The following is a 24,283-nucleotide window of genomic DNA, read 5'->3' as shown; positions in this document are numbered from 1 at the left end:
AATATATATATGGGGGATTTTTTATTTTAATTTTTAAATATCCAAAATGTCACTTTATCAGACTGTTCCTATAAAGAGCATGTCCACATTAGTATCAAATGGCAAATTAGTCACGCCTTCCACTTTTGTGCAGTTCAGTGGGTTTCGAGACAGCCGCATGGTTTATTTACGCAGTCCTGAAATTTGGCAGTAGGCTGCAGGACACATGGACGGCTTGCACACAGGCTCTGCACTTCCCCAAACAGGATGCGCATGCACAAGTTCCCAAAAATTGAGGAGCTGAGTGACTGTATGTGGTGCACATGCTGGGAGAGATAAGCTCCATTTTCTGTTTGTGCATGGCACCTCAAATACTCTCTTTGCCGAGTAAATATTAACCTGTACATGTGCACTTATATTAGAAATGTATTTTTTTGCTGAAGGGCATTCTGATTCACTGACTTTTTAATGAATATTAATGAGAGGTATGGTCAAAGAGACACTCAGTCAGCACAGCAACAAAGCACACTGGAACCTCTTTCATCAGAGTACACAAGTAATGTTACTATAGATCAAGCCAAAATGTAAGTTACGAAAGTACTCAAACTGCAGAATATTTCTTCCTCAGAGTGTGATGGGTAAATCACCATGTGGTATACCCTTGAAAAAGTGATCTCATTCAACGATAATGAAGTACAAAATATGCAACATTCCAGTATTCATGAAAAACGTTTATTTGTTAGTGCTGTGTATTAAATGCTACATACAGATATTTTTTAGCTTGAATATCCACATCCATTGCTACACACATGGATTTTACAGACTCTTCCACAAACTACAAATGAAAAAAGATATGAGGGACATGTGCTCCCAAATACATAGACTACCACTGTGAGCATGCGCAGAGCAGGTCAAAGGTCATTTCCACAGCAAATAACCCTCACTCACTCTCACCCAAACGCCATTCAAATCCCCTACTGTGAATATATATATATGTATGTATATATATTTTATATATTTATATTTGATAAAGATATTAATAAAAAAAGAAAAATATACAACACTTAAACTTCCGCAAATACAAAACATACCCTTTTCTTTTGAACCAAATTAATTTTTGACTCAGTGTTTCGTCAATTATTGGGAATTAAAAAAAAAAAAAAAATGAAACGGCACACAAACTTTACTGACCTTTAGTGGAGGATGACGAGACTGACTCCACAGGGAAGGACGGACAATGGCAGTCAAGTTAGATCTGGGGACCCACTGAACTTCGCACAGCATCTTTTTCCCACGCTTAAGGCTGAAGTGTCATTAAGAAAACTGATAGTCTATACTGCAGTTTGGCTGGAAACTTTTAACAACACTGCTGGCAGGAGTCAGAGAAGCTACTGGTCCAGTAGGCCCCTTTGGGTTCCCAAAAAATATTTGAATAATACCAAATCTGCTCTGGCACCACCTCAATACATAGCCCTGAACATCAGAGGCAGAAGGGGCTTTTAAACCCATTTTTAACTTTCTGGCACGACACTTTTGACTAGTGTTGCCAGACAAAAATGACACATTTTCAGCTGAAAAACTTGTTACAGGGGGACTGCTCGGTGGCTCATTCAGGTAAGGCCCCAGGGCTAAGCCCCACAGACCACGACAGCGCCGACTGCCAGTAGCTCCATAGAGAGACGCACGGGAGGCTTCAGTTGGTTAGCGGTCCGCGTTTCATCACCATCTAGTGACCCCGCTGGTCGATCGGGCACCTGTAGACTGAACGTTAAAGCCGCATACGAAAGGTTTTCCTCCAACTCCACGCAACCTTTGCTGTAGTCTGTGATGTGGAGGACAAAAGAAAAAAGAAAAAAGAAAAAAACGGCTGGCGATGTCACACGTTTTGGAGGAGAACCGTAGTTGCCCACACTCTCCCAAATCGGCAGTGGGGTTAGAACGCAGCTGCTTTGGTAGACCGTCGGCCATTTCAAATTTGGGTGGGACGTAGAGATGTTCAGCCCCAAACTGGGCACCAAATTTATTTTTTTTAAAAGTGTTGTACGACATTTTTACTCAATGTCATGCACCTCTAGAATTCTGTTACGTTGCGGACGCCATTATACTTCGTAGCTTTGATTTGTCTCTGTGCAATTGGACAGTTTACAAATGTAAACAAATGGGTCAGGAGTTTGGCATCTCATTACCATAGAGACAGCAGAACCCTCCCTGCAGGCCTTTGCCAATGTATAAATGCCAAACATTGTGCAACACCTTCATTTTTGTCTAGCGACACTTTTTCCAAGTGTTAGCCTTTACACTTTGTCCTCATACTGACCCTGGGTCAGTTCTGGACCAATGAATAATTCTGCAATTTAACTGAAAATTTCAGAGGACTGATATGGTCCTTTCCACAGTAAAGACCTCCACACCAAAAATAAACTGCATTATACAACTCCACCAACTCACATATATTTGGGGGGGAGGGGGGGGGGCGCAAGGGGCAACAAAATGTATCCCTTCCTTGCAACTTTTGAAAGAAAAAAAGGTTAAAAAAAAGCCTACAGTAAACACAGATACACTGAATAAAAAGTTAGAGAAAACAGCAGATTCATTAAACACACAATGCAATTTCTACTACATGACCAGTTAACATTAGCATACATACTTTTTTTTATGTACATACAGCAATACCAAGACAGTTTGCAGGAGACTGGATGAATATCTATACATGTGTAAACTGTATATAATGACATGAGTGTGTGTGTGTGTGTATATATCTATGCTCATTTATGTATTATGGAAGAATGTGGAGGGCTCGGGGAAGCCCAAGTCATCTTAGGTGTTCACTGGTTCCTGAAATATTTGGGATCTGGTACATATTGGATTTTGTACATACTGCAATAGCCACAGTGACGGGCACATACGCACAATTGTAATCTCAATATCTCACAACTGGACTCACAACTATCTTTTCTCATTTAAAATAGCTTTACAGGCTACTGTACCTGTGAGGCCAAGAAACACATAGGAATACTGTATGCATTACATATATATGCGTACAGGGTTGCTAGGCCAATGTGATTTCTTTTTGGGGAGGGGGTGGGCAGTGGATTGGATGAAGTCATGGAAACTTCCTCTTGTCGAGGTCTAGAGGTCCATTTTTTTTTTTTTGTTTCATCGTCTTGTTTTTGAGTTAACATAACTTTTCTAACTCCCCAAAAAGCAGGCCACAGACACCCCCACCCTACCCAGCGCTCCAGCAGGTGAGGGAAGTTTGTGGGCGTGGCGTTGGGGTATTTTGGCAACAAAAGGGCACGGGCTTCAGTCGAACCGCTGGGTGACTCGAAGATATTCGAAGAGATGAATCCACACCAGGCAAGAGTGGGGCAGAGAAAAGTCACGTGACACGGGTGTTCCACGGCGCATGTGACGCTGCACTGTACCGTATAGCTGCTGGGAGGCCGACGCACCAGCAGGGCGGGGAGCGCTCCTCATTTTAAGTTTCCCATTTTTGACTTAAGGCAGTGGAGGGCCTTGCTGTCCTTTGTTGAGAAGCACTAGCTACCATATACTGAAAGGGGCAGGGAACTAGTTGCTGTAACAAAAAGAGGGGGTGGGGCACTGGTTACTGTAAGCAAAAGGGCGATTGTTACTGGATGCTAAGGATTGGGCTGGAGGCTGTATTATACTCTGTTCTAACAAGGGTGGGGGGGGGGTGAGTGCTGGTTATTGAACGCACAAACGAGGGTCGGGACACTAGTTAGTGTAAAGGGTGGGGGGGGGCGGGAAGGAAGTGGGTTACTGGATGCAGGGGGGCACGGGGTAGCCCCCTCCCTCGGCAGTGTGCTGGACGGTGTGCTCCTGCAGGGCGCCCAAGTCCCCGAAGCGCTCCCCGCACCAGACGCACTTGAACTGGGCCTCGCGGGCGTGCACGCTCTGGTGCTTGGCCAGGTGCTCGCGCTGCTTGAAGCCCTTGTCGCACGTGGGGCACTTGAAGGGCTTCTCGCCCGTGTGGACGCGGCGGTGGCGCTGCAGGTCCGACGAGTACTTGAAGCGCTTCTCGCAGTCGGGGCACTTGAGCGGCTTCTCGCGCGCCGGGTCGCAGCGGTGCTGCACGAACTCGGACGAGGAGAGGAAGCGGCGGTCGCAGAGCGAGCACTTGAGCGGCTTCTCCGAGCAGTGCGCGTTCTGGTGGCGCTGGAGCGTCGACGACTTCTTGTAGCCCTTGCCGCAGATGTCGCACTTGTAGGGGCGGTCGGGCGACGAGGTGGCCGCGCCGCACTTGTGCCGGAGCAGCTCGGCCGAGTGGCTGAAGCCCTTCTGGCACGAGGCGCACTTGAACAGGCTCTCCATGCCGTGGACGTGCTGGTGGTAGAGCAGGTGGGACGCCTGCAGGAAGCCCTTGTCGCACAGGTTGCACTTGAAGGGCCGGTCGGCGGAGCTCTTGTGCGTCCGGCGGTGGCGCACCAGCGCGTACTGCTGCTTGAAGCTCATCTGGCACTCCTCGCACTGGAAGGGCCGCTCCTCCGAGTGGGTGCGCGTGTGCTGCCGCAGGTCCGACGGCCGCTTGAAGCCCTTGCCGCAGGTGGTGCAGCGGAAGGGCCGCTCGCCCTGCGGCTGGCACTGGTGGTGCAGCAGCTCCGACGACTCCTTGAAGTGGAGCTCGCACAGGTTGCACTTGAACAGGTGCTCGCCCGAGTGCGCGTACATGTGGCGCACCAGGTGCGAGCGGTGCTTGAAGCTCTTCTCGCAGACGGCGCACTTGTACGGCCGCTCCGAGCTGTGCGTGCGCTGGTGGTGCGCCAGGTGCGACGACTGGCTGAAGCTCTTGTCGCACGTGTCGCACTTGTAGGGCTTCTCGCCCGTGTGCACGCGCTCGTGCCGCGAGAGCTCCGACAGGTGGCGGAAGCCCTTCTGGCACACCGAGCACTTGTAGGGCCTGTCGGGCGTGGAGGCCACGAAGCCGGCGGGCGCCGGCATGCCCACCGCCGCCCCGCTGGAGGCCGCGCCGTCCGCCGACGGCTGCTGGGGGTTGGCCGCCGAGGTGGTGGGCGTGGCGTTCCCCGAGGAGCCCGGCCGGTAGGTCTTCTCGCAGATGGAGCACTTCATGGGGTTGCCGCTGCTGTGCGCGTTGTGGTGCTGGGCCAGCGAGGTGAGCAGCGAGAAGCCCATCTTGCAGACGCCGCAGACGAAGGGCTTCTGCTCCACCTGCACGCACTGGTGCTCCAGCAGGTCGGTGGCCTGGTGGAAGATCTTCAGGCACTGGGTGCACTGGAAGGAGCGGTCCTGGCTCACCATGCACTGGTGCTCGTGCGGGTTGGCCAGGTGGGAGATGTCGTGGCCGCAGGCCCCGCACTTGTGCCCGCCCTCGCCCCCTACCTGCAGGGAGGGCTGCTGCGGCTGGGCGGCGTGCTGCTGGCCGTGCTGCTGCTGGAGGGCGGGGTCGGGCTGCAGGACGATCCCGTACACGGCGCAGCCCAGGGCGTTCTCCGACCCCGGCGGGATGGCGTGGACCACGGGGGGCGGGCCCACGGCATGCTGCTGCCACGCCTCCGTCATCCTGGCTCTCGCGAATGGATTCAGCTTTCAAATTGTGTAGGGGGTCTGTGGGTCATCGGGGGTGGCAGACCGCTCTGGCACAAGCACAGTGCGCTGGTCTCTTGTATGTGTGTGCGGTACAGCTATGCTACGATTTCAAAGACAAATGAGGGCATTTGATGGTTTCAAACAAGATATGACCTGTCTAGTCTACAGACAAGTCTACCTAGGATCCCTGATTTTTAAAAAGTTCATGAACCCAGTGATGTCCAGTGATGGTGGAGCACTGAGGGTAAGCAAAGTCCACAGAAAAACAGGACAACTTGTAAAGTTTCAACAACAGCCCAGAAGAGATGTTCTGCTGGCATTGACAACGTCCTCCTGGCTTCCCCAATATTCCCTGCAAGCAGAGGAGAAACGTGTTAATATGCAGTGCCTTTCCATACAATGTCACTGGCAGGCAGTTTTAAAGGAAAAACTGTCGATGGTTTTGTAACGATTTTCCATAAACGATTCCAGATTTTAAATTCATGGCTCAAGATGACCGACAACAAATGTTCTTTCCCTTGTATTTAGCACCACTGCAGGAAACTGGGGGTGGGGTGGGGGGGGGGGTGTCTGGCTAAGAACTCCTGGCTGGGATTGCAGGGTGTTCAGTGCTAGCGCTCCGTTTTAAGTTCAGTGATGCGTGTGTTGCCTTTGGCAGGGATCCCAGGGCTCCTCGCTCTGGGCCGAGCAGAGTGGTCTCCGGGAGCGGAAACCCGCCCCCTGTGGTTCCGGAAGACTTCACTGTAACAGAGCGGACTTTGTGGGGCCGTCGCACGGACACGCTGGAAGAGGCTGACTTACGGCCGGAGAGAGGACCCGGAACGTTACGTATTATGGTGCTCAGCCTCTCCGGCAGAGGTCATTATCCAGGGCACGCGTTGTAAACGCACTTGAAACTCACGGTGCTGAGTGTTTACGGTAACCGTAGGGGACTGAAGTGGTTTTATTCCAAAAAATAATGACAGTAATTCAGACAAGAACAAGACCACCATTGCTTAACGATGTGAAAACCACAAATCTTGCAAGTCATGGGAGAGTTGGAACCGTTTTTGAAAAAGTGAAGTTAGAGGGGAAAAAAAAAGAAAATCTCAATCTAGTGATGACCTCTGACCTCCACCCTTCTTCAGGCCAATGGAAAGGGCAGTATTAATATTGCATAAATCAGTGGTTCTCAAACTCACTCCTGGGGGACCCCTGTGTATGCTGGTTTTCATTGCAACCTCAACAGCAATTCCAGAATTTTAACAAGCTGTTATTTTATCTTAATTAGGTCCTTTTCATGTTTTAGAGCTGGGGTCCCCAGTCTTATTCAGAAAGGGCCAGTGTGGGTGCACACACCTGATCCTGATTCTACTAATCAAGGTGCTTAGCAATGACTTAGCAGTGATTTATTAGTAGAATCAGGTGTGTGCACCCACACTGGCCCTTTCTGGAACCCCAGCTCTAAAACATGAAAAGCACCTAATTAAGAAAAATTAACAGCTTGTTAAAATTCTGGGATTGCTGTTGAGGTTGGAATGAAAACCAGCATGCACAGGGGTCCCCCAGGACCGAGCTTGAGAACACACTGGTATAAATTAAGGTGGAGGCATTTTTCCTCTTCTTTTAAAAATTTTCTCTGTTCTTTATTCAGTAGGCTACAAATAGAGCAGTACAACAAAACACCCATCATTTCAGCCGAAACCCTTTTCAGGGATGGCTGACTCATACCCGTATTTATACAACACTCTGATTGATTCCTTCTGATGACGCATTATATCCACTAATGATAGCAGACAGGCAATATACATGGTGTCCACCAATGTTTGTACACTAAATAAATATAAATACATCAGACTTCATAAAATAAAACAAGTCTTACGTTACAAATGCATCATCTTTTTACACAATATTGTCCATATTTTTTAGATCAATATATGGAGTTATAACAAGGATAAATTGTATAATATTAACAAAGTTTAATAAGCATAATTGTTATTAAAAAAAACATAATCACAAAGATCGAGATCCAGAAATCCATATAGATTCCTCTTCATCTTGGTGATGTTTTTATGACAAGTATGCTTATAAGGTTTTGTTAATATTATATAACTGATCCTTGTTATAACAGCATATTTTGATCTATAAAATATGCGCTCACCACAAAATCAGGCAGGGCCCTACAGCCTAGACACCCTGACTTCATCTAACCAGGGTCAGGGTGTGATTAATCAAGATTATAAGATAATCAGTTATTCATGTTTCACAAAATAACCCCCCCCCCCCCCCCGAACAACGTGCCAGGTGTCAGCACAACACCAGCAGCCATCAGTGAGAACTACAGCTCTGCTGTGATCTGTGACAGCTCTCCTGTAGTACTGTGTGATCTGGAAAATAGCTGCTAGCTTGAATGCATGCACATAAGTTGCAATGCTTCTTAGTTGAAAATTCAAGAGAAAAAAAGTGGGAAGTGTGTCCTTCCCCCCCCCCCCCCAAAAAAAACCCGGCATCACATACGCCATCATTATCAAGACATGAATTACACGGTAGCCATGCAACTGTTGCCGTGGATTCACTGCATTTTGGCAGCAATTCTCTTTTATACAAGTACTTTTGCAGTCATTTGTGCTTTGCCTTACAATCTACATGGCCATGGTTCCCTCTGAAGGAGAAAGAAAAAAAGTCGGCCATCACTGCTTGTGGAAATAGTACTCCAGTGACACAGCTGGGTAGTTCTCCTGAAAGTGTTTCCAAGTCCTGTTGCGAAATAAAATTAAGTGTTATTCATTAGCTGACGACTAAACAAAATTTGCTCAGAGAAGTTTACTGCTTATTCAATTAAATCAATTTCGCTATCGATAAGCATTATCTCTGCTAACTAATGACAGCAGAAATAGAAGCATATGGAGTACACCTAGAAATATACTGCCATCCACATATAATCTGAAAACCAATTAAACTTAACATGCTGTGGACAAACATTGTCCCTATGTGAAATTTTTATGTAATATACTAGTTTAGTGACTTTAAAACTCAAATTAGCAGGACCTTATCAGCACCAAAAAACAAAGTGTAATTTAGATTTACTGGAACATTAATCTGAATGTAACTGGCTCTTCTTGAATAATTTTACACACCAATTTCTTCGCCAATTGGCTCAAGCTCAAACTTCAAGTATTATCAGCTATTTTTCTTTTGCTGGACACTTTAAAAATCCCACCTTATAACTTAAGTCTCAAATTACTGGTTAGTAATTCAAACTGTTTCTGAAGATGGACATATAAGGTGCCATGCATGTTAATTATGGCATGGAAGGCGTAACTGAGCTAGCATGTAGCAATGCGGGAACATGTTGACAATTTACACAGCAATTGTACACTCAGCTGCCCTAGTATCCTTGACAGTATCCAGTGAAGCAGTGATTCAGCAAATGCACAATTTTGAATTTAAGATCATTTCCATCCTATACGAGGACTTTTGCAGTTTACTGAAGGTATGAAATGGTTTGAAAAGGACAGAAATGTGTGATGCTGCTCGCCATAATCAAACTTTCAATTTGAACTCACAGGTACCTGCCATACTTGTTTGTTAAAATTATCTTATGACAATCATATAGCAAGAAGAATAATACATAAATATACAGTACATACTACATGTGTATAAAGATAAATACTCTGCATAATGCATATATGGACATCTATAAATATACAGCATTCTTAGTACAATCTGACCATGTATCGGTACCTGCCATTACCTGCCACATTTTTGTTTTAGGGTATAAACAGTTCTGGTTTTAAGAATTTTACATTTTATGCTCCATTCTCTGGTGACTTTTGACTGTACAAACTGATAAGTGCTTTTATAATGTGCTTTTTGGCCTTGATGCTTTACTGCCCTTCTGATCTGGCCTTGGTGCCCCATGAAATTTTAGCTTCATCAAGGTCAAACTGGCATTGCCCTAAAAATGACAAAGTATAAAGCTTGCAATATGCATAATGCAGTGTGACAAGGGAAAAATGTTCAAACTCACATTTTAAGCTTAGAGTCACTAGCAATAGCTAAAAGTTGTGCTTCACATGCATAAAGAACTTCAGATGAATAGTGCTGAGTGTTGACTGAGGATCAGGTTTGCCCTGTCAATATACCCAACCATATTCATTAGGATCTAAAATGCAAATCTGATCCGTACTTCTTATCTTGTGATATCTTATAAATATGGGTACACATATCTCTAATGATTAACCCACCACCCCAGTACTGCACAATGCACAGCTTATGCAATATTTAAATTCCATGTGGCAGAGACAATGTTTTATTTCCAGCACACAATAACAAATGATTCTGTTGCAATGTTGGTGTGAGGCCTTCACTGTGAAGCTCCTTTTGTTTTACTCGCAATATTTTCCACACGCAGAACACCGCAACTGGAGATTTCTGGAGTTCAACTGACAATCAGAGGCATTCTCTATTGAAGGCACTCCGCCAAAAAACAAAACACTCACAAACCACTCATGTAAATTAATATTCTGAGGGATGTGCATACATTTAATGTTAATAATGACTTCAGTTTTTTAAAACATCCGCTTGACTGAGCAATGCACATTTCATTTCAAATAACTTCAGGAAGGGTGTTAATGCACTAATAATTGTCTAATGATGGATATATTAACTGCAAAAATCTAATATTCACAACATACAATTGTTAGTTGTGACAAACTTTTTGAAACACATGTCCATTACATTTCCCGGTAGCTAACGGGCCAGGAAAAAAGTCACAGTCAATTCCGCTCGATTCAAGAAACTGAAAGGGAGGGTTCTAAGGTGGGCCTGCTGTTTTGACACAACTGTGCAGAAACAGTCTTAATTATATGCTAAATGCATTGTAGGCAGTAGCTAGTGTAAGCACCAAAGCGTGAAACCTTGTTAATTCAGACTTAAAAGATCTGGAAGCCTCGCTGGACACAATAGCCAGGCATTGTTTACGGTACATAAATGCGCTTCCTGTAACGTTGGTTATGAAGCCAGTGCTAAATAATGGAGGGAAACCGAACAAAAAAAAAACAGTGCTAGCTAGCTAGAAGCGAAGACAAAATCTGAAATGTCGTGAGATCGTTAATAGAGCATAGTTGGGTATCTAGCTTGTTAGCAATCTCGCTATATCACTTTATAAGGAACTTCCTTGACAAATATTGTCTCGATAGATTCGTTTTAAACAGAAAGCACTCAGCAGCCTAGCTTAGCCAGTTATCAAGCTAACCACAGTAGCACTAAAGATCTTTTTCCTTTTTCGGGAACCATTCTTTGCCATACCTTAAGAGTACCTTGGCTAGTGAGTTATCTAACGTAATTAGCATTGCATTGACAAACTATCAAACTAGTTTTCATTAAATCCGCTTGTTGTGCGCACTCTTGATCGCACGTTTTGCTACACTTCGAAATTCAATCTAACTTAGCGAACACCGCAAAGCACCTAACCAGGCAGCTAGCTTGCTTACCAACTCGCTTGCGTCGGTTTTAGGGCATATCCCAACACACGTCACGTAGCTAGCTACTTAGCTAACGTTTGCTAACTAGCTAGAATGCAACATAGCCGTTTATAATTCGGTCAAAGCTACAAAGGCACATATACATTGACGCTATATCATTAGTATTACTGACTTAATACCTCAGAAGGCGTTTGATGTACTCCTCTAAGCCACACAAGATGAATCTTGATTTCTGCGACAAATGTGAGATTATATCGGTTGTCTTGCACAGAGGAGAATGGAGGCCCAGCACTCTGGATCCGTGGACACTCGGCCGGTTGAGCTTGCTCTCGTCTGTACTTTCGACCACTCCGTTGCAGGCCGGACCCAGTTGGAAGAGCGGCTTTGTGTATTATTTCCTACATAAAACACGCAGCTAGCCTAATATGAGTTTTTTCCGCCGATTTCTCCAGCGGTCCCTTTGATAGCTTCAACTCCCCCTCCCTCCAGAGGCCCGTGCCTATTCTTTTCTCTCCCGGTTCAGGGGCCCGACTTTTGCAGGAAAATATTCACAATAGGGCACAGTACACGGGAACCTGAATACAACCGGAAACCTAACTAGGCTGTAACACCCTAGCTGTAGCGCTAGTGAGCGCACACATCACAGGCGGGGCGTTCAAAAACAAAAAAAAACTAGAATTATCATTTAATGTTAATTGAACGACGTTGCAAATTATGCAGCTATTTGGTTAGTTAGCAAATGCTATGCAATAGACATACAACCAAAACGTGTTTGCAATAGTGTGTTCAAAAAACTGTGGGTTAAAGGTTTTTGCATCGGAGTGAAGACGAGTGCTAGTCGAATAGTTTGCCTCATTTAGAGAGTTCGCATACATTTCCGTCATCATTTCTTTTAAGTACCGCTTGCCATTTTGAGACATGACCCTGTTTATCAGTCAACTAGCTGCCCGCTGATTCAAGAATTTTAGTTGACGAGAATGTTCAGAATAGCTCAGTGAAATATACACGTTGCGTTGATATGCACACTAATGCACAGTACCATCTGCTCTGTTTACTATTGAAAACGTCCATAAATGCACATGCATAAAACTTTGGTTCAAATATTATCATTACGCACACACATCATACTCCCACAGACACACTGCCCTCTCAACTGCACTGAGAGATCATACGCAATCAAATGAGCACAAGCCACTAAAATCGTTGCCTCAACTTTGACAGGCAAGGAAGGGAGAAATGTCTATAATTTAATCTCAGTTGAGTAATGTCACAAATCAAATTAGGTTGTTGGTAATAATTTTTTAAAATGTATAGTCATTGTTTGTCACTGTAAGGTCGGTTTATAAAACACACCAAAAATGAGAAATATTAAGAACATGCCTGAGTAGTGTATTCAACTGCATGAGATTAAAACGTAAGCAGTAGAAAACCTTATTTTTCTATTATGTATATTTTCTGTGGAATCAGAGCTGCAGTTCCCATGTGCGTCTAAAGTGGGATTTCCCTGTATATGCACTTGGACCATTTTGTCAAGAACTACTCTGAGGAACAGATAACTCAGGGCAACCAAATAATATAAGATGAATATTACCACAGAATTCCAACATAAATTATACTAGTACTACGTTTGCTATGGAAAGTAATTGTATTCACTGAACTAGTTATAGTAGGGTATAATTCAAAAAAAAATTTTTTTTTGCCTGTGTCATCAGTCCTTTACAACTTCTTTCTGTAATAAAATAAAAAAGTGCTCATGTCTAGGTAGGGAAACCATAAACCGTCAAAAAAGGTAGGGTACATTGGAAACCGTGGGCTCATCACGTGATTATACACCTCGTGTACCCATAGAAACAGATCGCAATACACAACCGTGGAAGCGTGGATAGCTGCTAATGTAAGCCAATTTTAGCTAGCTAAATAAAAACAATAATACAAAAAACACTTGTCTTGTTAGGTAGCTGGATTGGTATCGTAATGCCACTGAACTAGACTTCATAGTAGACCGGATAATCTGATGATATTAATGTAAGTAATAATTTAACGTTAGCTAGCTAACTACCTAACATGGATGATACTTTGATAGACTAATAAATACTATGAGAACTCACGTAGCTTAGTATAATTTAACGTTCGTTGACATTGTTTGCAAGATTGGTGTGGATTTACACGAACTAGCAAGATAGACATCCCTTGTTAAACTTGACATTACAGTCACTTTCACTCATAGCTAGTCCAGCGATTTTAGAACAGCCAGCCTACACTTTATTCACAAGGGTTTGCCTAAAGCGTCATACAGTGGCTCTTAAAACCGCAGCAAACGTCAGCTTTTTCTGAAGCCTCGTGATTTCTAGCGATGCTCTCTCTCTCGTTTCTCCAGATGGATGTGGAGGAGACAGATAATCAGAAAGAGATGAAGAGGGAAGAAGAAGGAGGGGAGGGATATAGAGATGGAGACCTACAGGAGTCTGAGGATGCCATGTCAAACAACGACATAATCCCCTCAGTTTGTTCACTGTGAGATAAGCAGCCGCCACCATACCATTATAATAATCCTTGACTTAATGGTACCCCCACAACACCTGACGGACACTGATTGCTCAGATGTAGCGCCAAGCTAGGCTGTGCGGCTAAACTTGAATACCTGTCAACCCAAGACTGTCAGACAACTAGTTTTGCAGTGCTCATGCCCCCTCCCCTTCCCCAGCAGGCCCGAGATGGGTACAGAGGAGGAGTTCCCCACATCATACAAGGAAAACTCACCACATGAGAACCAGCTGCTGGAAATGGCAGAGAACTTCCGCTGCCAGTACGTCCACCTGCACCCGGAACGCAAACCCCTATTGCTCTGTCCACTCAACGAGTGTGGGACCAAGGTACTCATACACGTGCAAGCAAAAAGCACCTTGCAATATTTATTTCAAAGTGATCACTGAAGGATGCTGACATTACAGCAGTGAGCATTTTCACATGGCCCACATGGCTCAAACTAATAATATGCTTTTCTTTCTCCCTCTTTGTCTCTCTGATGGCACAGAAATTTGTGAGCACAACTCTGCAACCCACTCTTCTCTCGTACCCTGAGCTGTACAACTGGCATGGGTGTGCCAGCTTTGTGTGTGACCACCTTTGTCTGGACCCACTTGACCCTCCCAGCAGCCTGGTTAGTGTTTATCTTTGTGGTAGTGCATAACAGAGGAGGAAAATCCAGGTTCAGAAAGTAAAAATCCTCCCCAGTATTTTGTTCAAATCAACTGGATTTGCTGCTAGTTGGCACAATTCTTCAGCCAGGAGGTGGAACTAATTGGTGAAATCAGCTGGCTGAGATCATGGGAGGAAGAAACACATGGCAGGACTTTTACTTTCTGACCCTTCTACGTCTCTTACTTAATTATTAATAATAATAATAATAATAATAATAATAATGTCCAGCCCAGGCAGCTCTTTTCCCCCACCTGGGTGCTGCAACATCAGAGGGGAAGCAGCTTCGATTTCTCCACCCTTCTGTGTTCCTTCCTGCTGGGAGCTGGGTATAATGCCTACTGTGTCAGTGGCTACGCGGTTAAAGAGATGTGCCTGCTCGACCAGTCCCGCCAAGACTGCCCCCTGAAAGTCAGACAGGAGAAGGTGCGGGACGATTTTTTACCCTGACTTATACCATTTGTGCGTGGCTGTGTGTCTTGCTTTTGAGTATTTGCGTGTGTGCACTTGGCCTTGCGTCTATGACCAGCGCGTAAGCGGTTGCGTGCAAGATGGTGCATTTTCTGTGTTGATCAGGAGTGGGTGGAGGAGGAGAAGAAGCAGTCTAAGAAGTACTCCGTGAAGCCGCCGAGAGACCTACGCAGTGGGTTCCAGAAGCAACAGGAGGCCCGACGGCAGGCCGAAGTTGAGGCCATGATGGCGCAGAAAAAGGAGGAAGAGGAGCGACTCAGAGAGGTGAGTAAGAGGTGGGGTAGCCCCTATATTGTGCTGTAAAGGGCTATGGGGCTATGAGTGTGTGTGTGAGATGCTTAGCATGTGATGCTATCTTACAGGAGCGTGAGCGCCCCCCTCCAGACCCGCTGCTGGGCCAGCGGGTGCACTGCTGGGTTCTGATTCTTGCGGGCAGCCGGGAAGTTCCGGAAAACTTCTTCGTCGACCCGTTAACCGGGAAGAGCTTCTCCACCGGTGACCCTTCCTTCCTGGGGATTGAGAGCGTGTGGAACCACCAGAACTACTGGGTCAACATGCAAAGCTGCCATAATGGCTGTGCGGTTAGTGTGTGTGTGTGTGTCTGTGTGTTTTGGAGAGGTGCGGAGCCGGAGAGTGTGTTTGGCAGCCTGTTGTTTCATTTACACATGCATGTGAGTTACTACGGGTGTGTATGAACAGAGTGTTACTTACAGTGATTACGTCTTTTTGTTGGCCAACTCGGGAGTTACTTCCCCTATCAGTTCCCTCTGCAAATTGCCAATTAATTTTTCCTATAGGCATTTTGTTTTCTGTCAAAAATAAGGTCTGTGGTCAACATATGTCGAAGAGAGTTTCATGTTGTGATAAATTACACCCATTAATATCTCAAACGTGAATTTAGAAGCCATTATGTACTGTAAAAAAGTAAGTTGCTAACAAGTTGCTATGTTGAAACTAAAACGGTTGTCGCGTGCAGGTGGGCTAGTATGGAAACTTGAGTGGCGGTCTTCCTTGAAAAACCTTCTCCTAAGTATGAACCGCCACTCAAGTTTCCATACTAGCCCGCCTGCATGGGACAACCGTTGTAGTTTCAATATAGCAACTTGTTATAAACATACTTTTTAAAAGCACATAGCTTTGAAATCCATGGTGGTGATATTAATGGGTGTAATTTATCTCGTAGAATAAAACGTGGAGCTCTCTTAGGCTTACGTTCGCCACAGACCTTATGTTTTGGCAAAAAACAACGTCCCTATGGGAAAAATTCATTAGAAATCTAACGAGGGAACCCATGGCCCAAAAAAACAAACTTACTTCTGGGTTTTAGGACTACAAACTGTAACACTCTATTCAAGTCATCATGTAGCTGGTGTTGGGCGTGTCTGCAGGAGATGACCTTTGATCTGAGTGATGCGACAAGGTGGGAGTTCCTGTTACCAGGGGACATTGCGCTTCTCATATCTGCCATGAAGATACAGCAAGAGTCTGAGGATCTGGAAGAGGTGGGTCTGCTTGCGTATCAGTCACTCTCTCAGCGTAGGCACACTTCAGACACAATGCAAGTTAGTGACGTTCGAGGCTATACATGTGGTTCCCTTGAACTCGGTTAGATTGGCCAATACACTGTGTTTCACTATCTGCTGACCAGTGCTGTGTTTTTCCTGCAGGAAGAGGAGGAGGAGGATGAGCCCAAGGTCTTTGAGATGCCTCCAACCTGGGTGAAACCAATCGCGATCTCACAGAAAGGTCTCTTTGTCAGTTTATGACATCAGCGATAACCTGACGCTTTCTTTCCCTGTCTGATCCTATTGTCCAAGTCTGGCCATCTAACCTAGTGGTATTCACATGATAAAATTTCCTAGATCAATTAAGAGCTTAGCAGCAATGAAAACCTGTGGCTCTCCAAGGTCAAGAGTGAATACCACTGCTATAACCTGTCTGATCATGTCTTTCCTTATCGGTCTCTCCCTATCTGAGCCTGTCTCTTCCCCTTTGACCTTGTTTCTCTCCATTCTGGCTGTAAAGGACTTGGAAAGGGAAGTTAATGTTTGTGAGATTTTTTTTCTGCAATGTGATTGGTTCTACAAAGTTTTAGCTAGCGTTATGTTATTGGTCAGCAATTTAGTAGGCTTGATTTTTTATTTTATTAAAAAAATTTAAAAAAACCGAATCCTCACCTTCGCAAGGTCATGACTCCTCAGAAGACCATTGGTTTAGCAGAAAAACACAGCCCTGGTGTTTGACAGGGCTTACCTCATGGCAGTGGGTCTGCATAGCCAGGGCGGCCAACTCTACATACACAAATCCTCTGCTGTGGCACCTTCGGTGCTGCGATCTTTATCTGTTACCGTCTCTGCTTAGCCCCAAAATAAACTAAAAGTATGAAAGGAGGGCAGGCTCGTACTGTAAGTTTATGAACCTGACCAGTGATGCGACTTCCTTTTGGATGCTCTCGCTGTCTCTGCAGACATGGAGACGCGTTGTCCAGGAGGGAAGAAGGTGATCATGTACCGGAAGGCCAAGCTGGAGAAGTTCGCTCCCTACCTGCTGCATGATGGAATGGTCACATGCCTAACCACCTTCACTGACCTGGAATGTAAGGGGTTCTCCTGTTACCATGGCCACCGCAGTTACCATGGCAACACAGAGTGTGAGAGAGAGAGAGAGAGCAGGCCCTATATAATGGGATGTTCTTCCACTTCATCCCTATAGAAGATGAGTCTTCATATCTCAGCCTGTACACTGAGAGGCGTTAGGCCTCCTCTTTATCTCTCTCTCTTTCTCTTGTTCCCTCCTCCACTCTCTGTCCTTGTTGTGCTTTGTGAATGCCAGGCATGCATCCCAGCGCCACGCGTCAGTGGTTCCAGAACAGACAGGACCGTCTGGAGGAGCGTGAGCTGGACGTGGTCACCAACATGACTCTGGAGCGGTTTCGGCCAGGGCGGAGCCACGCCCTCAAGAGTAACCACGCCCGCACTCCGAACTTACACCGCTGCGTCACTGCTACATTTCACTGTGTTGCGTTACGCATTTACATGCTGAAGAGTGCTTATGTGTACTCCACTCTATATGAAAAGAACAAGGAGATAAAGCAGTGGGAACCTCCAAAATATCAGCATATCAGCATATCCTCTGAGGCACCTCCATTACTGTGTCCAGCCTGATTACTGCAGTGGTCCAGCCTAATTAACGCAATAAAGAACACAGCTCTAATTAAGCTCAGTTATATTAGAGCTGATCGTGTACATTTATGCTACCTTGTTTCTGTATACACCTGCCCCCCCCCCATAAATATGTGATTCCCAGATGATTCAGTACATAGTTATGACACATGCTCCTGATAACTGAAACTCACGTGCCCCTCCCCCCACCTTTGTCAGCAGGCACCAGAGGGACCCAGAGCAGTAGACACAACAGACATTGTATCACAGATGTATTGTTAGTAGCGGCCATCTTGCGCCACTTATTCCAAAAAGTATTATTATTATTCCTGCTGTCCTGGTTAGTTCTCAACCATTAAATTGTGGTGCTTGGGGGGCATTCGCATTGACTGGCTGTGTGCATTTCTGCACATTCGGTGGTAAGTGGGGTCCTCACTTCACCCCAAAGCACTTTTAAATTCTTCTAGGAAAGGCTCTGGATAAATGTCGGTTAATACTGATGATTGCTATAATTGATAGGCATACAGGTCGCATTTCATTTCAAGAACATGTAAGGGAGGGACACAATTAATGCACCCCCCCCCCACCCCCAGCCCACAGGTATGTGACGATGGAACTGGAGACGGAGCGGCAGATGGAATTCCACAGCCACGCCCGTGCGGACGGGCTGGCCGAGAGGCAGGAGCTCCCCTCCGAGATGACGGAGAGCTTTCAGGAGCGGTCGGACTTCCTCTACTACCGTCACGTGATCTTCCACGAGCGCCTGGAAAAAGCCGTGGCTAAAGAGCTCCAGGATCAGGAGCACCGTCATGTAAAGGTAACCATGTCGCCATCACTATTAACACTAAACACTTTACCTATACAGGTAACATTACTACCATTGCCCATAAAGGTAATGTTAATACTAGTCTCATTGTCTGTGCAGGTAACATTACTAATTCCGTCACCTCCTCAGGCATTTTTATAAAAGCATTTAGCAGGCACTCTTATCCAGAGCGACTTACATAACTTTTACATAGCATTTACATTGCATCCATTTATACAGCTGGATAGATACTGAAGCAATGCAGGTTAAGTACCTTGCTCAAGGGTACAATGGCAGAGTGCTGCCTGGTAATCAAACTTGTGAACTTTAGGTTACAAGAAACGTGTGTTACCGATCAGTCAACGATCAAATCTGAGCGTATGCATGTTTTTTGAATGAGGCCCAATGTTCGGGAGGTGGGAGAAAAGGAACAAAATTAATCTTTTTTAAAATTTCATTTTAACTGGTTCAGAAGTTATGTTGACGGACAAACAAATAAATAGAAAACAGAAAAAAAAAATAGAAAAAAAGTTGTTTTCAAGGCCAGCGAACACCATCACTTACACGTGCAACACTAACACTGGTTCTTGTCATCTATAGCAGGAAGAGATGTTATAAAGTCTTGCCGGTTTGAGGGATAATGCATACTTGTGGTGTGTCCTGGTTTCGAGCAGAAGATCGTGGAGAAGTTCCACAGGGACCGCTCCAAGCCCGCCGACGAGGACGTGGCGGAGCGCGTCTTCCTGGTGTCCGAGAACCGCATCGAGCTGACGTACCACCGCGAGGACGACCGCATCACCGCCGCCTGGCGCAGCTTCGTCAAGCCCAGCAACCTGGGCGACACCAAGAACCAGCAGCCCTTCACCCCCGAAATGGTCTCCATCTACCAGGTAAATACGAGCACGTCAGTCTTCACAATCTGTCGTCCTCGAAGGTTTTACTTCCGTTCCTGCGCTAAGGCGAGGGGCTTCAAATGGCTTCCGCAGCACGAATTACAGGCTGATGCGTGTGTTTGTCAGGCATTACAGCATGACAGCGCAATCAGGCCTGTGCGTGGGACTACATTAGAGATGTACCAATGTGCATGCACCGTATGTGTCAGACATTTTATTCAGAGATTGTATGGCACGGTGTCAGGAGGAGGGGGCAGCAACTGTGCAGGGCGACTGAGCTAGAAACTTCTAACTGAATGCAAGCAGTGGTCTTAACCCGATTTCTTTTGCAATGAAGCAAAACAGTTAACAGACAAAACATCCCCAAAGTCTGGGAGCTACAGAAACAGGAAATTCTCTAGCAGAGGCAGAGAGGGAAAGCTCTTGCTAGTGCAACCCACACTGTGGCTGTGCTCCACCAGATCTCCCAAAGGTTGTAACTCACGAAAATTGGGCAACACCCGAGCTGAATGTGGATCAGCCTCTGGGGAGCATACCAGCGTGTGAGGCTGCTGCTGCTGAGGCTATAGAAGAGCAGCAGCTTCCTGTGTTGTCCTGTGTGTCAGACACTGCTGTAAGGGTGTAAATCTGTAATGTGGGCTAAATATAATACAGTTAGAAATACTGTTTGTGTGCTTGTCAGATACTATGTGAGCGTCTCATGTATTTGCATCAGACACATGGCAAGAGAGCTGCAGTGTGTGTATCAGATATTGTAGCACGATACTGTTCGTACATTTGTTACATTTATATTGCGTCATAGTCTGCATACTTTGTGTGTGTGTGTTTACAGGTGGACCCATTTGAAAAGCCCAGTAAGCACCTCTGTATGTATGAGCTGCTGGTTGCTCTGACGAAGGAGGAGGAGACGGTGGTCCACCGCGTGATGGAGTCTGAAGCAGAGGTATAAGCTGGAGGCACTACAGTGAGACACATTCGTGTGTGTGCATGAGACAGCTGCAGCGGCCGTTGTTCTGACATGTGCGTGTGTGTGTGTGTGTGTGTGTGTGTGCATGTGTGTTTGCATGTGTATGTGTGTGCGTTTGCGTAGGTGTGGGAGATCCTGGCTACGCGGGTTCAGGAGGAGAGCAACATGGAGCTGCTGATCTCCATCTACAACACAGCAAGGAACGAGAAAGCACGTCTCCACCGGGAGGCGCTGGTGAGCCTCAGATTACCACTTCACAGTTTGCTGACTCTGCCTTGAACAACCTTCTCTTAATTATGAAACAGATTCAACAATTAAAACTAATTGCAAGCCCCCGGCTCCTCTCCACCCTTCCTCTTCCTCCCCCTCAGGAGCGCATGGCGAATGAGGAGCGTTTGCGCCAGGAGGAGAAAGAGCTGGACTTCCTGGTGCCGTTCCTGAATCGTCTGGACACCCCAGAGATTCAGTCCCGACAGCTAGCGCTGCAGCTGCGGAACGACTGCCTGGCTGCCTTGAAGCAACAGATCATTGACAAGACCAACTTGATCCAGGCTCGTTTCGAGAAGGTGAGTCTTAGTGCCCGTTCCAGACCCGGTTTGAGAAGGTGAGTCACAGCACCTGTTCCAGGCTCATTTTGAGAAGGTGAGTCACAGCATCTGTCTGACCAGTGCTAAAACAGATAGGGAACGTTTTTGTCCCCGCCTCATTGAGCAGCTGTCCGATTGCTTTTCTTCAGTCTACCAGCTGTGAATGAGATGTACTTCATCGCAATGACTGTGCAGTTCAGCTGGTGGACTGCACTAGTAAGTAATCAAACTAAATTTAACATGTCAGTGTTACTTGCAAACCAGGCTGTCAATCATTGTCTGTGCTTACGTAGTGGCAATTACTTCATCGACTTAGAAAATTGAGGTGCTGAAAATGGGGTAATTGTTTGAGAAGTGGATTGACAAAGAGGCTATCGTGACCTGAAGCTGGTGGAGGACTGAACCATGTGAGAAAACACGGGGAGACAAACTGGTGGCTCTAATCGTACTGTAGTTTATGTGGAGGGTTACTACGTAATGATGTCCTGTCACACGGTACAGGAAACCCAGCAGCTGGAGGAGAAGCAGCAGTGGTACCAGAAGAACCGGCTGTCCATGACCAAGCAGGACGAGGAGGAGTACCTGTCCTTCTGCTCCAAGGCCATGTTCCAAATCCACACCCTAAAACTGCGCCTCAGCAGGTACCACGAAACGCTTTGGGTTCACTCCATTTCACCGTTTCACTGGGTGCTCTGTAACATCTGGTGACATCTGGTGTAGGGTGACCAGGTTCCCTGGAGTACTGTGTACATCATGCAATGAGAACCTACAATAATGGCAACTACTGTCAGAAAACCCACTGAAATATGGTATGACTGAAATATGGGACAGATTGAGATTTTCTTAGAATAAGTCAGGACTTGTGAAAAGAGGCTGAAATACAGAACTGTCCCAGGAAAACCAGCAGACATTTTTTGGTGAAAAGTTGGTTAACAGTTGGTGAAACGCCGTCTAGGCTTTCGGGCGAAAACTCTGCTACACTTGGTTGAAAAGTGAAAGTTTTCTAGCCGACTAGGACGTAGCCAAGCTATATCCAGATAAAACCTGAGCCATGTTGGTGTTAGCCTTGTACGTTTATGTCAAAGCATCCCTCAACATAGAATTCCACCGCTCTAGAGGTCTCTAATCTGACTTTTGCTCAATGGGAAATGGGACATCTGGCCACCGTAATTGGTCAGTGTATTGATATTGTACTGTAATCTGTCTCCGAGCCTTAATTGTGGGGAATGATTGGATACTGGTACAGGGAGGGTGTGCTCAATTGGGTTGTCCTGCCCTTAAAACCCTCTGGCACCAGAGACATCATCATCATCATAATCCCTGTGTTCCAGGCAAAAGGAGGAAGCCCCACAGAAGTACCAGCTCCTGGACCAGACACTGAGACAAGACCCAAGACTGGCCAGGTTTCTTTGAAGATATCCACACTGCACAGACCCAAAACCAGACACACTGCAACTTCACAATTGAAACACCCTATCACATGGTACCCTATCTCCCGGTACCCTCCCATCACCTGATACGCCTTTCATTTCATATGACCTTCAGAATACTTCCTCATCTACACACTTCCCCAAACAGTGGATCCATAGCAGCTCTTATTAAAAGTTTATTTCCTATGGGTGAGTGAGGATTTATTTCATGAATAAACCTTGGACATTATTTGGTTTTATGTATAAAGTTAATCTGGGGCCGTATGAGTAGCAGAGAGATGAAAATGCATTCTGGGATTTGTAGGAGACTTGTTGCTGTAGATTTCATTACGGAATCACAAAAACATTTTGGATGCTTGTTTTATTGTTAAATAAAATGAAATAAGGGTCCTTTGGTTTGGATTCGTACCTTAGTAAAGGTGAGGAACAACACATACATGTATTCCTTTATAAAGACATGAAGTATTCTATACAAGCAACATTGGGGGTAAGTGAATCATTTTAAAGTGCAGGTGTCCTTTACAATGTTATATAACAACACAATTTTTTATTGCATACATCCCAAAAGAAGCAGAATAATGATAATTTTCAGTGTGTATTTATGTCAATTCATAGCAATTTTTCAAAAATGGTTCAGTTGAAAAAGCTTTACTCCTTCCTTCCTGCAGGTGGCAGTAACTAGATGTACTCAGTGCTCCTTTACTCTGTTCACTGTGGTATTCTAGCATCTGTTGCTTTCTCATCTGGGTGAGCCTAGCTGCTTGTTCGAAAGCATTGGTTAATAGCGGGAGCTGTGCTGATTCCTTGATTTTTACAGTTTGGATGGACTTGTAGTGGACACACTACCTGAATATATCCAACAAAACATAGAGTGCAATGTTAGCTTTGAGTTGCGCCTCTCTCTTCCTCCCTGTAGAGTGCCAAAAAGCACCAGCAAAAAAAGATTTTTGCCCATTGATTCAGACCGATTAGAGCAATTAATGTTGACACACCGGCATTTTGTCAATACTGGAGCACTAGTGCTAATTAATGGCAGGCTTTTTTGAGTTCACTCGACAATATTGATGTGTCCAGCATCAGAATGGAACATATGGAAATGCTTTAATATACTGGTCAGTTTTCTTCACCGTGAGAAGTCCAATTTTTTCAACTTTGGTTTCAGTTACTAATGGGTCGACATTTTTGAACTTAACAAGATCACTGAATTCATCTTTAATATAATGGAAATTAATTTGGAATGGAAATGAAATTTAAAAACTTTAAATTACATTCAAGCAATTTGTAGACACTTATCTAGACTGAGTAACACAATTGCATAGGACTAAGGTTTGGCAAGAACTGATGCGAAGTCATTAGGGTCGAACCCAGCAGTAGCCGTTAACTTACTCAGTTACTTAGATGTCGTAAGTACAAAAACTCTTCATCATGTTCTCCTCAGACTGCATATATAGTATGTGCCTTGTATATCAAATCAAATCTATTTTTGTATAGTGCTTTATACAGAGAACTGTCACAAAGATGCTTTACAGAGAGCAGAAGGAAAATCTGGCAGAAGCCTGGCCTGAACCCCCAAAAAGAAAACGAGGTAAAAACTCCCCAGTGGGGAGAAAAGCACTTGAAAAGTGGTGAGAAAGAACTCCCCAAAGGGAAGAAATCTCAGGAGGAACCTGGCTACAGAGGGAGAGCCCATTTGCGGGCCTGGTGTAAATTAGGGCAAAATGGATTCAAGAAAATAAACCAGTGTAAGCCGGTATATTCA

At 45.3% G+C, this 24,283-nt stretch overlaps 2 protein-coding genes across 5 annotated transcripts; one reads left to right on the top strand and one right to left on the bottom strand.

The window, feature by feature from the left end:
• Positions 1-697: 697 nt before the first annotated feature.
• LOC135255130 (zinc finger protein 319-like) lies at positions 698-12,115 on the bottom strand. Of its 2 annotated transcripts, XM_064335899.1 has the most exons (3): positions 11,192-12,115; positions 8,166-8,283; positions 698-5,899 (listed from the first exon to the last, which is right to left on the bottom strand). In XM_064335899.1, the coding sequence occupies exon 3, from the start codon at positions 5,518-5,520 to the stop codon at positions 3,760-3,762; it is 1,761 nt and encodes a 586-aa protein (XP_064191969.1). In that variant the 5' UTR covers positions 5,521-5,899; positions 8,166-8,283; positions 11,192-12,115; the 3' UTR covers positions 698-3,759. The 2 variants fall into 2 exon arrangements, with proteins under 2 accessions (XP_064191969.1, XP_064191968.1); XM_064335898.1 differs by lacking the exon at positions 8,166-8,283.
• Positions 12,116-12,760: 645 nt separating this feature from the next.
• ccdc135 (coiled-coil domain containing 135) lies at positions 12,761-22,712 on the top strand. 3 transcript variants are annotated; one of them, XM_064335894.1, is made up of 18 exons: positions 12,761-13,037; positions 13,390-13,526; positions 13,717-13,885; positions 14,047-14,172; positions 14,442-14,636; positions 14,787-14,945; positions 15,044-15,262; positions 16,070-16,183; positions 16,349-16,427; positions 17,149-17,277; positions 17,514-17,642; positions 18,436-18,659; positions 19,322-19,537; positions 20,373-20,483; positions 20,631-20,741; positions 20,879-21,073; positions 21,596-21,735; positions 22,426-22,712. In XM_064335894.1, the coding sequence occupies exons 2-18, from the start codon at positions 13,390-13,392 to the stop codon at positions 22,505-22,507; spliced, it is 2,535 nt and encodes an 844-aa protein (XP_064191964.1). In that variant the 5' UTR covers positions 12,761-13,037; the 3' UTR covers positions 22,508-22,712. The 3 variants fall into 3 exon arrangements, with proteins under 3 accessions (XP_064191964.1, XP_064191965.1, XP_064191966.1); XM_064335895.1 differs by having other exon boundaries at positions 12,762-12,906; XM_064335896.1 differs by having other exon boundaries at positions 12,764-13,037; positions 13,720-13,885.
• The last annotated feature ends 1,571 nt before the right edge of the window (positions 22,713-24,283 follow it).

The sequence above is a fragment of the Anguilla rostrata genome, chromosome 5, assembly GCF_018555375.3.
Source record: "Anguilla rostrata isolate EN2019 chromosome 5, ASM1855537v3, whole genome shotgun sequence".
Taxonomy (NCBI): Eukaryota; Metazoa; Chordata; class Actinopteri; order Anguilliformes; family Anguillidae; genus Anguilla; species Anguilla rostrata.
This window is presented reverse-complemented; position numbering and strand designations above follow the sequence as displayed.